General features: G+C 48.3%; 1 protein-coding gene across 1 annotated transcript in view; it reads right to left on the bottom strand.

Moving 5' to 3' along the window:
- Positions 1-1,551: 1,551 nt before the first annotated feature.
- Plekhm3 (pleckstrin homology domain containing M3) overlaps positions 1,552-13,353 on the bottom strand; it is a 163,638-nt gene continuing 151,836 nt past the window's right edge. Inside the window, exon 8 of the mRNA XM_055616780.1 lies at positions 1,552-7,533. Coding sequence (XP_055472755.1) covers positions 7,356-7,533 — 178 coding nt within the window. The 3' untranslated portion in view covers positions 1,552-7,355. The remainder of the gene's footprint in view (positions 7,534-13,353) is intronic.

Genomic DNA, 13,353 nt, shown 5'->3' with positions numbered 1-13,353 from the left:
GGGAGCCTTCCCGCTCAAAGTCCCTGGGCGCTAACCCAGACCTCAAGAACGATAGCAGGGACCTGTTGAGTGTGGGCTCTGTGGGCTCTGACTTCGTCCTGGGTCTAGTTTTTCAAGGTGAAACATTAACCCGTTTCCTTCTGTTATGGACTGTGGCAGGCTAGGCGTGAGGATGAAGTCCAGTTCACCCTGGGGCAGAGTGTGGGCTGGGCTGCTTTCCTGTGTGGACAGGCAGGGCGGGGCAAGGCAGGGCTTGATTTGGGTGTGTCTAGGGAGCAAGGCTCAGGGTTCACCCTTGGCAAATGTTTAGCCAGAAATGCCTTTGGTAGTCTCCTTTCAATGTCCTTCTTTGGGAAAGTGAGTTGCTATGGTGCTTTGGAAAGGCCCCAAGGAGACAGGTGTTGCGCCCTCAGGCCTTTTTGGTAGAGGGGCAAGGGCCAGCCCGGGCAGAAGGCAGTTGCCTATTTTTAATAAATTCTCAGCTCTCTGAGGCTACTCAAGAGCAAAGATATCTGCTTTTTATTTTCTTTTTCTTATTTTGAGACTGAGTCGATGTATGGTTATATGAACCAGGCCGGCCTCCAACTCGCAGAGATTCTCCTGCCTCAGGAGTACTTTGGAGTCCTGGAATGAAAGGCATGCCATCATGCCCAGATCTTGATTTTCTTTACTCCCTGGATATCGTCCTCTGCCACAGCCATTCTCAATACTGACTGACTGGCTCTTGCCCTTCCTATGTGGAGTGAGCTAGGGAAGGGATAGGAGAACTGCCAGGAGTCCCCGGGGAAGATGTGGGGAGGAAGGACTTTTAGCACACCGCCTCAGGACATTTGCCTCAGCTGCTCTGGCTTAGCAAAGAGCGCCCAGAACAGGACAGACACTGCATCTTTCACATGTTATACCATTGTCCTGCTTAGTTTTTATTGTCAACTTGACCCAGCCAAGAGTCACCTGGGGTGAGAGTTTCAACTGAGGCACTGCCTAGATCATGTCTAGATTAGATCGGCCTGTGGACTCCTTCCTCCCCAAGATGCTTTTGTCGTGGTGTTGACCACATCAACAGAAAGCAAAACTCAACCAGTATTTTCTGTAAACACAGAAAAGGCTGACTACAGTATGGAGTTATAAGTTTAGATGTAACCGACACTTTAAACAACAGCAGGCCTGGAGAGACGGCTCAGCTGTGAAGAACACTAGCTGTTCTTCCAGAGGATCCAGGTTTGGATCCCAGCACCCACATAATGGCTCACAACCACCTGTAAATCCATTCTCGGGGAGCCAATGGCCCCTTCTGAATTTCTTGGGTGCCAAATATGAATGTAGTATACAAATATATCCATAAAATAAAATTAAAAAAGCTTTACTCGTTCCATAAAAGTATATAACCTACTCTCAATAGACCTCAAATCTTGATTTGGTATCAATGTCAAAGGCTCATTTCCCCCTTTCCTAAAACAAAACAAAACAAAACAAAACAAAACAAAACAAAACAAAACCAAACCAAACCCGAAACACTCTAGTATGCAATAAAGCTAATGTGAGAGAAAGAACTTTCATTGTTTATTGAGGAGAGAACTTTATACATTAGGAACAGGTACACTTAAATTATGTGACAGATAATTGTAAAAACTGAGAATGTCAACAGCACAACCTCAAATTTTATACTATTACAGTTACTTTCTTAAAAAAATAATGTAAACAAAAATATGGATAAATTATCCAAAACAAAAGGCAATAAAATCCAGACAACAGAGAACACATGAATTAGCACATTAGCTATTACAAAAACCCAACAGAGTGAAGGAACAGCTCAAATGCAAAATCCTAATTGCTTCTGTACCGCATGAGCAGGGGTAAGGGGGATCGACTTGGACCCGATCCAGGAGCCCGAGAACAAGCTGTACAGAAACTTGTGCATCACCGAACTCTTGCTCTTCACCTGCAGTCTTGGCATTCTCCCCCTTTTACCATTCCCTAGAGACAGCTAATAACTGTTTACAGGAAGAGCCTGACAGGCGAGCAAAGGCAGAGCCCTCCGGCGAAGCCTGCTCTGGTGGCTCCGTGGACTACCCAGGCTGCACATAGCTACACTGTCATCACCATGCATCCCAGAGGCTTCCCACTTCCCTCTGGAACACAGGTGGTAAATGAAGAACATTTGTATACAGTAAAGGGGCAGGGGAAGAAATCCTTGTGTCGGTGTCACGTTTGAACCTAATAAAGACTAAGTTCGTAGACTCTGACGTTCAGTTCTGGGAAGCTAGTTTTCTTTTTTTCTTTCTTTCCCCGGTGACCTTGGTGACATGACATTCCCCTGAGTTTCGTTAATGAAAGCAGGCAAACAAAGAGTGGCTAAGAAACATCATAAAATAAGGTCAAAACACTGTATGATTATGTCTTCTTATTTCCTGGTAAAAGTGCCAATGGTACTGAAGAAACCCATGTTTCACTCAAATAACGTGTTTGCAGCGTGAATCCCTTCACTTGTGGAGTTAAGGCACCAGGGTAAGCAAAGGTGGAAGGTGCAGCATGCATCATGGACTAGAGAGGCTCCAGGCGTCCTGTGCGCCGAGGAGGAGCCAGCAGGGAAGAGCAGAGGGATCCATAGTCAGCTGAAGGGTCCTGCAGGCTTCAAGTGGGTCAGAGACTAGACTAGACTATAAGGCACTCCTACAGGGAAAACGGTGGGAGGGAGGAGCCATCGGCCAGCTGTCCACTAGGTGGTTTATTAGCATGAGTCTCAAATCCAGACCAGGTTTAAGGACAAAAGGCAGGAAAAGCAAGGGAGGGGACAGGGATGGATTGTAGCTTCCACAGCCAGCCAGAGGGACCCGACTGTGGAAAAGCTACTACTGCAGGTGTCTTGTTCGTCTGGCCTGGGAAACAACTGGCTTCACTAGGGAGCTGTCTAAAACAATGAGCAGCCAGTGGCCTCTTCTCCCTCAGAGCAGTGGCCTCTGCTCCCACAGAGCAGCCTATGTCCCTCGCACCAGCGCCTCCCATTACACCAGCGCTTGCTTTATGAAGACCATGCCATGACCACCACGAACCCACTTAACTAAAACCTCTCAAATGCTGGAGAGGCTAGTCCACACTTTCCCTTTTACCCAGAGTTTTACAGTGATGCAGATTTTTTTTTTTTTTTAAATCTCAGTCCTGCACCTACTAAAACATACCTGAAAAAAAAAAAAATCTGAGTTAAAGAGTTTTGAATCCAAAGAAAGGACAGAATTGCCTACACAGAGAGACTGCTGGGCACTGACACTTAACTGTCAAGACACTGTGTTATTCCCCCCCCCCCCCCGTGACAGAGGCCAGCATTGGTTAGGTTAGCTGAGGGGATTTTAGTAACTTGGGGTCGGGCGAGCAGAAAGGGGCAGGGCGCTGACCCAGTGAGTCTTCACCCAGGATAAAGAGGAAGGATGGTGGCCCCAACCAAGCCAAGGAGGAAAGGGCTAGCTTCTTTCCCTTGTCTCAAATTTCTGACTTCTCCACATTATTTCAGAAGATGAAAAGCACTATAGAAAACTGCCAGAACAAAATTGCACACATCTCTATTTAACATGAGAAAACAAAATAAAGTCTGTGTTGGAAGCAGGCAGTATATTGACAAAGGGTCAAAGATTAGTTCCTAATGTGGCTCTTCCAATAAAGCATAGTGGGCAGACAGCGCCAGTCTGCAGGGCTCGACCTGAACTAGCAGGAGAATGTTCACTTCCTGTTGTCAGCGGTATCTGCAGTCTGTGCTCAGTGGGTGTGGCATCACCGTGGTCCTGTTCTCATAGGTAGTTTGTGTCTGTGGGTGTTTTGTTTGTTTGTTTGTTTTGCCCCATAGATAGAGAATGAACTTGCAGGGCTAGAAGCCAAGCCTCCTTGAGGAGGTGCAGAAAGAAATTCACTGGTGCTCGAAGTCAGTGTGCGCACATGACAAGCATTGCCCACAGAGGCCGGACCTCATCCGAGGGTGCGGCTCAGCCACAGGGGCAGGGTCACAGAGACACCTTTGTTTTGGGGCGGCCGAGGGGAATCACAACACTGGGCTATGTCGGGACTGTATTGGAACCTGCAAATCCCGAGACACTGTAGTCATCTTCTCTCTCTCTTTTTGGTGGAGGCCTATTATAGAGGAATCAAGAAGCAGTTATCCTCTCAGCTCATCAGATGTGAAAGCTCCCAAGAGGTAGCCCTTACTCGACCATGAAGTCAAGGGGACGGCAGAGCGTTTACATGTTTTCATGTAAAGCCGCTTCCAACTTTGGGAGCGGGCGGCCCTGGAGAGGACTCCGCTCCCATCGCACTGACTGCCTTTCCAGCACTCCCGGCCTTCCCCCTGCAAATGCAGGTCTATTTTAGGAACTGGCTTCTTAACCGTGGGGTTGGGTGCCAACACTTCCCCCAGGCTGGACGGTGTCACACATGAGCTTCTGGCACTAGCAGGAGGGAATTCTTGTGCTACGCCAGGAAATAGGCTGTTTAGTGAGAAGCAGTTCCCTGGACTTCACTGGCAGCTCCAGGAGATTAATGGACACACCATTTTCCATCATGCTTTACGTGTACGATATTTACTGAGATGCAAAAGGGAGGTGGAAACCCACAGGCTTGCTTTTGTTTCGATGGTTTCTAAGCAGTAGAACAATTGCCCAGCACTGCACCGAGTAATCTGTTAGACCTGGAAACAGTAAGGGCCTTCACGCACTTTACGGCGTTCTGGGCTGAAAATAGCAATTTTGACTTTTCATGGCAGACCCAACTCCTAAGCTGGATCCACTGTGTCCTATCAGATTCTGGTGGTGGTGGCAGAGATGGTTGTTGTGAGCCCACGGCTGGCATGAACCAGACTATTAGGGATGTACAACAGGATGAAACAGAAGTAGCGGGCACACAGCTCCAGTTCTAGATCGCTGATGACAGCGCCCTTATCTTTTTCCCCTTTAAAAAAATTAAGAGAAAGCAACGTCAGGGAAAGTTCGTAGGAGCTCCCAAGGTCTGCTCATGTATAGCAGGATCCTCTAAGTGGGCAGCGGGGACAGCTCTGGTGTCTTGAGCAGGGATCCAGATTTCACCCTTGACCTTGGGTACCTGTAGGTTGGGGCAGGACTCAGGGAAAACCTGGGGTTGGGGGGGGGGGGCTCTGTCCTTCAGGTCGGTGCTCAGTGTGCTGGGAACAGCCTCTCTGCCAGTCAGAATCACAGATACATTAATTACAGCGAAGGCAGAGAGCAAGCTGCAGTGACAGGGATTTGGGGGTGGAGAGGGAAGGCACCGTGCCACGGGAGCACATCTGTTTTATAATAAGCAGGTCTATAATTCTCTAGTGAAAGATCATGTTCTGCTCTCTTCGCCGAGGCTGGAAAATATAAATACTGTATTTTACAAAGGGGAGGAGGAAGGGAGATACTCAAATTTGTTTGCCTGTCTCACCAAGTGTTTGCGACTTCCCACCCGCCTCTCACCTGTCTGCTACTGCAGGGAGGGGGTGTCAACCTGCCTTCCCAAGAGTTTATAAGAGGCACCAGGAAGTGTCTGATAAACAGGCCCTGGCCTTTTACCAAGTTGCATGCCTTGGTTATAGGTTCTGGGGAGCCAGGAAATAGGGGTGTGCACAGGGCTCAGCTCTGTGGGCTGGGGCCAAAGCAATGGTGTGGGCTGAGAGGTGAAATGCTTACCCCATCAGCTTAGTGTCTCCTGGTGGACAGAGCTTCAAGAGCTGGTGCGTGTGGGGAGGGACATGGAGCTGAAGTAGATACATTCTCTGTGAGCCAGTATTTCCACCAGATCTGAACAGCAGTGAAAATCTGAAAGGATGGAAGCATGGGCAACGGGGGCTCACTGTGAAAGACATACAAATTACTTCCTTGTGAATGTACTTTCCTGCCTTGGAAAGGGTTAAGGCAGAACGAATGCTGGCCATCAGGTTCCCAGTGCCATTCTAGCAGCCATCTTGGTCACAGTGACAACTACACGGGCTCTTACAAAGGGTTGCAGAGGGAGGACAGTACCTTCCAAAGAGCACAGCGACTCATTTCTCATGCCTGTCATATTACATACTTTTTGTGTTGCTATAAGGTAGCAACTATCTACATATGTATCTACTTATTTCAATAATATTAACTTTATTAATTCTATTTATGTTTGGTATTTTCTTAATAGTTTAGGTTTGCATTTTTCAAAATGTTACTTTTTAATAGCTTTTAATAAGTGTATAATTTTTAATTTTAAATATTTAAAAAAATAATTAAAAACAAGTAAAGCCAGGTATGGTGGTACATATACCTGTAATCCCATCATTTGGAGGCTGAGGCAGCAGGATCACAAGTTTGAGGCTAGCCAGGGATATACAGCAAGACCCTGTCTTAAAATACGGCCCCATTCCAAACAAACCCAACACCCAGAATACAAAAGCAAGAGTAGTTACATGGATTGACTAAAGGTGAAGAGTGCTGTGGAGGACAATGAGAAATAAAACATTCAGAAGTGGCCAGGCACTGCCTATAGAGGACTCTAGGAAAGCAGACATCACGCCCTGCCAGATGCGAGCAGTATGCTCTCCCTCGCAGTCTAAGCACGGATATGCTTGAGGATGATCCTGGGACATTTCCTCCTGGCCAGCACCGTAAAAAACAACTGCAAAATGTCCTCCATGCCATGCTTGAAAACGCTCTTAGGGCACCCACGCACTCTCTGGCAGGCATCGTGGAGTCTCATCATGAGGCAGGTGCTGAGCTTCGTACCAGCAAACAGATGGAGGAGTGACTGGCCACTGAGGTCCTGGACTCACACTCGGGGATTAACTTCAAACCCAGGGTAGCTCTGCTCCTGAAGGTTTCTGTTGGAAGAAGGGGCCCTCTAGCTTTTGGCTGTGTGCTGTTTCACTGTTGCCACCTCTGCCAAGGACTCCAGGACCGGTAAGGATCCCGAAGCACTCTTGTGTTTTAGAGATTCCCTTCTGAGGCAGATTCCTTACCTCAATTTCCCCAGCAAATGCTGAATGAAATTCAGTAACAACCCAAGGCTTTGCCTCAAGACATGCTTCCTCCCATGCCTTGCGGTAGACCGGCCCGTGGAGCCAGTGGGGGTGTGCGGGTCTGGGATACAGAGCAGCGCGTGTAAACCGCACTTGCTGGGGGCAAGCTGGATCGCATGGCCAAGCGTGACTCAGCTATGTGTAGTCTAGCCGCAGGGTCTCTGTGGACCTTTAGGACAATGAGTTACACAAAGCGCACATACAGGACGGATCAGTGTGTATAATATAAATAAATAACTTAGATCTACATCTAGCTGAAGAAGGAACAGCCTCGTCTGCAAGGGCATGAGAGGCCCTCGGTGGTGGAGGGTGAGTGTGGCCAGGCCTGTGGTCAGGTGTTCTGGTAAGACAGCTCGAACATGGCGCACGCCTCCTCCAGGCTCTCATCCACGTTCAGCTGCCGCCAGAAGGACTTCTGCTTCTTCTGCAGCTCCCGGCGGACGCAGCGTGGGCAGGGGACAGACTTCTCTCTGCACTCAGAATGGAAGACAGCTCCACAGCTTCCACACCTGCAAGAGCCAACCATAGAGCCGGTGAGCAGAATGCAGAGCGCAACAGTCTGTGGGACCCCAGTGAAACCTGGGGCCCTCTCCATCCCTCTGGACAGCCCTGTCCCTGGGAAGAGGCATAATTGAGAGACTTGGCTGTCTGTTTCCAAAAGGCTCAACGTTAGATTTCACTAGTGACCGTTTTCCTGTGATCAGAACCAGCCCCAGGAGACACCGGCTTGGGTGGAATCAACACTGACCCTGTGACGCTGGTTGAGTGATAACAGGCAGCAGGAGGCTTTGTGTGCCTGTTTCCTCTCCCCCACAAAGAAGAGCAGAAACCCCAAGGTGAAGTGCAGAGAAGGAAGCCTGATGGCTGAAGCACCACCACACGCTGGGGAGCATTCTGCTTCAGCCCTTTTGACTTACTGACTTTATGTGTTAGTTTGGGAAGGTAAAATGGCACATTCTCATTCTCTGATGATGTCCTGAGGCCTATTACTCTGAGCGCTTTTTAAAATTAGAAAAATCCTCCCACCTTTAAAAACCTACCTGTATGACCTAAGTGTGAACAAGGAAGAGTGGAAGGGTGGGAGAGAAAACATTTTCTCGCCAGCAGGGCAGATTTGGTAATGTATGGAGAGGAGACATTCCAGATGGATGACTGGGTGCTTGTCTGGCCTAGCGAGTCTATAGCGGAGTCTGTCTCTGCAGCTTGTTTTCACTGTGAGGTTCTCAGGAATGACCTCGGCTGCTCCAGCCAGTGTCCTGCTCTGTGCACACATGAGCTGTGACAGGGGACTTTCACCTCATCCTGGGAGCCCATGGGGTTGACTACTCCATCTTGTCTAGCCCTGGACTGGTGTCACATGCAGCTTTTTGCAAGGTTCACCCTGGGCTTTTCAGTCTCGGGTCCGGGGTATCTCAGGCCACCGTTCCCTGACGTGCGAGTGTTCTACCTGTAGCAGCACCATGCAGGACTCGGCGGCTTGGCCCAGCGAGGGTCTTCCTACTCACCCACCCATGCCCTGTGGAGGAGGCAGTGACTTGGCTGAAGCTCTCAGGAAGGACTAGTGAAGAGGTGGCCAACACTGGCTTCCTGCCCCCAGCAGTACCTGCTCCCAGCTCAGCTCTCCCATCTGAGGGGACTGCAGCTATCAAGATGAGGACTTGTGTCCCCCTGGGGATCCCATGAAGGAGTTCAACTCCCCAAGGTGACCCCTATTGGTGACAGAGTATCTAGGCAGTCCTAGGGTGTTAATTAAGGTGCGGTGTGTCCTGGGCCAATTGCCCTAGTGTCCTTAAGACAAGAAGCAGAGCTTCAGTATCTTGGCATCTCTCTTCCCTTGCATTATGTGGAACCATTAGTGAGCCTAAGAAGCCCGCATCAAAACCCATCCTGCTAGCACTTCGCTCTAACCCTCCAGTTCCCAGTGCTGTGAGAACCATGCCTCTGAGCCACCCTGCCCGTGGAATCTGGCATGTGCTATCCATGCCAGAGGATGCCCTGGAGCAAGCGACCTCACTGGTGAGTGTCTTCATCAGTGGAGATAACAGGAACAGTCATCACACTGGGCTGCTGCAGGCCTTGAATGAGATCATGGGTAAAGCGTCCAGCAGTTCCTGGCCCAGGATAAGCTGTGTCCCTCAGGCATCTGTGAAGCCTCTCTGCAGCCTCACTTCACCTGTGTCAGTGTGTGGCCTGGACAGCCCCATCGAGTCCCCCATTTCACAGAGCAGGAAATTACGCTTCCCAAAGGCCTAGGGATCATGTCCTGAGTACACAGAGAGCTAGAGCAAGAGCTGTCACTGGGGTCTAGAGCTGCTGGCGCCAGTTACTGCTGGCCACACTGCTGGCGATCTGAGCGAGTGTGCATGAGCCGGGGCACAGAGCTTCGAGGGGACACCAGTGGCAAGCCACACGTCTCTCTAGCTGGGCTCTCCTGGCTGGACTCCGATGCTGCCTCCTAGACACTGGCTATGCTGTACCCAGCTGGGTCACCCTTCCCTACCCCTCCACTCCTGCCAGTCAGGATTAAGGTCAGATCCAGGTCTCCTAGTGTCTGGACTAGCTATCCCCTAGTGGCAGTGGCTTTGTCCCCACTGGGTCACACCTCTGTAAGTTCCTTTCATTAAATGACACTAATGGTAGCTTTATCAAATGAATTTCCTCAGGGCTGGTCATGGATTTATACACCCAGGGACATGGCCCTAAGGCGGTGACTGATAAGGAGAAAACACCCAGTTCCCCAGTGCCACTCCCTTATCTCTGCTGATACCAGGCCTGCAGTGAGGGAAGAGATTGAGCTTTATCAGATATTTCTGGTGCAAAAAGCACCCCTAGAGTGAGGGGGGACCAGTGCACCTGCTTGGTCTAGCCAAAGGTCAGTAACTGAAAAAAGTGTGAGATAAAGAAATTAATGAGTTCAAAATAGAACCAAGGCTTATTTTCTAACAATTTGTAACCCTGGAGGCATTTTCACCTGTGGTATGGATATACGGATCAATGACGTTCCCAAATTCAGACAGTCAGCTGTTAGCTCCCTCCCACCAAGCTCCCCGATTTTCATTTTAGAGAATAGTGGCAAGCCAGGCATGGTGTTACGTTAAATCCAGCACTTAGGAGGCAGAGGTGGGTGGATTTCTGAGTTCGAGGCCAGCCTGGCTTATATGGGGAATCCAGGGCCAGCAAGAGTTACAGTGAGACCTTATCCCAGACAGACAAACAAATAAACAACAAAACCCTAAAAAATGGCAGAAAAAAGGAAGAGAAATTAAAAGCTGTTGTTATACAAAATTAATAAAGGTCTGTAGTGGAAGCGTGACGCTTTGCAGGGCCAGCAAAGCATCTGCAAGTGAGCACACAGCTCGGTTCTTCTTGCAAACAGGCTCTATTTCAGAGGTCGCACCAGGAAAGATGGTTGGCTCCTCTGGGTTAGCTGTCCTTTGACTATTTTAAATGCGACTCAGGAGCTGTGAAGAAGGTTCAGCACTAACAGCCTCTCCCTCTGCTGAGGACCGGGGTCGATTCCTGGCTCCCATATGGCAGCACAGCCTGTAACCCCAGCCCCGGGGAGACAGAGACTACCAGATCTCTGCAGCTCAGTGGCCAGCCAGTCCAGACGACTTGGTGAGTAGTAGACAACAGTGAGAGACAGCCTCTCAAAAACCAAAGTGGATGACTCCAAGGAATGGTCCCTGAGGTTGACCTCTGACCTTCACACGTACCAAGGACACATGTGCACCTTCACAGAGACTCACCTCTCCACATAAAACAAGAAGAAAGTAAGACTCACTCCACCCAATTTTTCAGGAGTATGTCTTTTATGCCAGACAAATCTATCACTGTAATCATCTCTGACTGCAAACAGAAAAGTCCCACATCAATTGAAGGCCAGTGTCTATATGCCTGAGTCCCCTAGCCAGGTGACAAGAGTACTCTGGTTGCTGCAGTTAGCTACAGAAAACATGTCTTATAGGACGTGACTGCAGGCAGAGGTGTTTGCTACTGACCAAAGGCATACAGGGGATTTTTTTCCATTTCTTTTTTTTGTAGGTGCAGCCATTGCTTCATTAGTCTAGGAATCTCAGTCTCAGCACCACTGACATTTTGGGTGGGATTTTCTTCAGAGGAAGGGGCTGTCCTGTCACTGTAGGACGCTTCTCTACTCAGTAGCCAGAGCACCCTCCCCCAACACCTGAGCTGTGACAATGAGCAATATCTCCACACACTGACGATATCTGTGGAAGTCAAAATAATACCTGCTGACCTAACTATCTTGAAATGAAACCACAGAGGAGTGCCCAGTGGGTTAAGTGGCACCCTTCCCACCTGCTAGCTTATATTCTTGCCAAGCAACAAGGCCCAGTTCAGTACTCTAATCCATGTCATTCTCAAAACAATTTATCTTCAACAAAGCATGTGATAAAAACACCTGAACAGGTAAGTACTGATTATCCTGTTGTTTCTGAAGTTATTTAGAATATCATTTAGAAAGTCAAGGGGTTTAGATGTAGGTCAGTGGTAGAGAGCTTATGCAGTAAGACCCTAGGTTTGATTCTCAACCCTGGAAAAGAGAAAGGTCAAAGGCCAGATGTGGTACAATCCCAGCATGCAAGAAGGCTGAGGCAAGAAGGGTGGACGATTGAGATTCTATTTCCAAAAGTAAGATCAAATCAAGCATGATATAAACATGTACAATAGAACACATCACTTCGTAACTCAACTTTTTACCGGCTCACAGGGGCTTTTCAACTCTATCCCAAAGCTGTGCTGTTGGCTGGCCCTCAGCTGCACTTACTAGCTTTTTCAATCAATTTCTCTGAGGTCTTTCTTTTATACCTTCATGCCCTACCCAGACCATGAGGCAAATCAGAGGCCTTTTTTTTTTTTTTCATGTACTTATATTAAGTAGATTGCTTTGTGAACTGTGAAGTTGCTTCAGCCAGTTCTGCTGTGAAAGCAGCGCAGTAGAGCATCCATGAGGCTGCTATGGCACAAGGCGAGAACACTAGAGTAAGGAGCCTGATTTCTTGGTTCAGCTTGGCATGAGGCAAGTCACAGGGCACTGGGCAAGTTACCCTGTCTTTGGAGCTACTTCTCTACACTGCTTGGGTTAGATGATCTCCAAAGCTTCTTCTCATATGCAGATATGAGGGGTGAGTAGAAGATGCTTTTTGGGCACGGGTACTCTCCTCTTCTCCATGCTCTGTGGGGGAATGAGTGCCAGTGAGCACTGGCTGCTTCCTCTCCAGAAAGTCTCAAACTGAAAAGCCAAATGAGAGGGCCACTAAGGGGTATGTTACATTCCTTTTAGTTTCATTCATTTGTCTTACTTAAGCTACAGGATGGGCTGCATGAGTTAGACAGTTTCAGGCTGTACTGCGGCGACCCATGAAGGGCAGGGAGCGTCTGGTTCTGGACACAGAAAAATCGGTGGCAGCAGAAAGGACACTGGCGATCTGCTTCTGTGAAAGAAAGCTCTAGGGAATATTACTGTTTATCTGTACACCCTTCTTTGGAAGAGGTGTAGGGGTTGCCCACTATTTTGGGGCAATATAAATCATATTTTGCTTCTTAGGAAATATTTCTTCGTGTAAAACTATCCATTTTATGAACAGTTTTGACCTAAAAGTTATCTTATTTAGCCCATGGCAAGTAAGGGAGACATTCACAGTCTAGAAATCTAATCACCACAGACTGAACAGACACGTTTTATTATGGCTATTGAATCCAAGAACCAGAACCTACTACAAACTAGTTGAGCTACAGCCATGCAAGGGGAAAGCTTTGCTTTTCAAATCTTATGGCAAAGAAGCAAGAATTCCTGGCTGCAGACTGTTTCCTGTTCTGGAATGCTGATGATGTGAGACCAATTAGAGACAGGCTTGATGGCTTCGTTTGCCCCCTTCCAGACTCAAACTGCACACAGGGAGGTCACAGGAAACTGCTAAAGGACACTGACCCCGTGGAGGTCACTACACTGCTTCTGCTCATTCCTGTCAGGTTCTCCTCCCGCTGCGTTTTCATTTTTGGCTCAGGCAATGGCCTCGGATATTTTATTTGGATTAAAATTCAGGCTTCAGTTTGTTGGCCTTCTGACAAGGAAAGGACAGGCCTTACAAGAAGTATAGAGCCTTGGTTAATTTCCACTATGTAGAGCCCATGATTAACAGGGTGAAGGAAGAAATGAGTATATATGCTATGGCATACGAGTGCCATTTTATGTACAGCTGCTATATAAGGTGTCCATAGTCATGATCTATCATTGGCTTTTTCAATAGAGCAAGATTATTTAAATCTTTTAGCTAAGTGAAGTAGCGATTGGAGCCTGACCGCTT

The sequence above is a fragment of the Psammomys obesus genome, unplaced genomic scaffold (assembly GCF_907164565.1).
Source record: "Psammomys obesus unplaced genomic scaffold, mPsaObe1.curated_primary_1811, whole genome shotgun sequence".
In the NCBI taxonomy this organism is placed as follows: domain Eukaryota; kingdom Metazoa; phylum Chordata; class Mammalia; order Rodentia; family Muridae; genus Psammomys; species Psammomys obesus.
The sequence above is the reverse complement of the archived record's forward strand: the minus strand, read 5'-3'. Positions and strand labels throughout refer to the sequence as shown.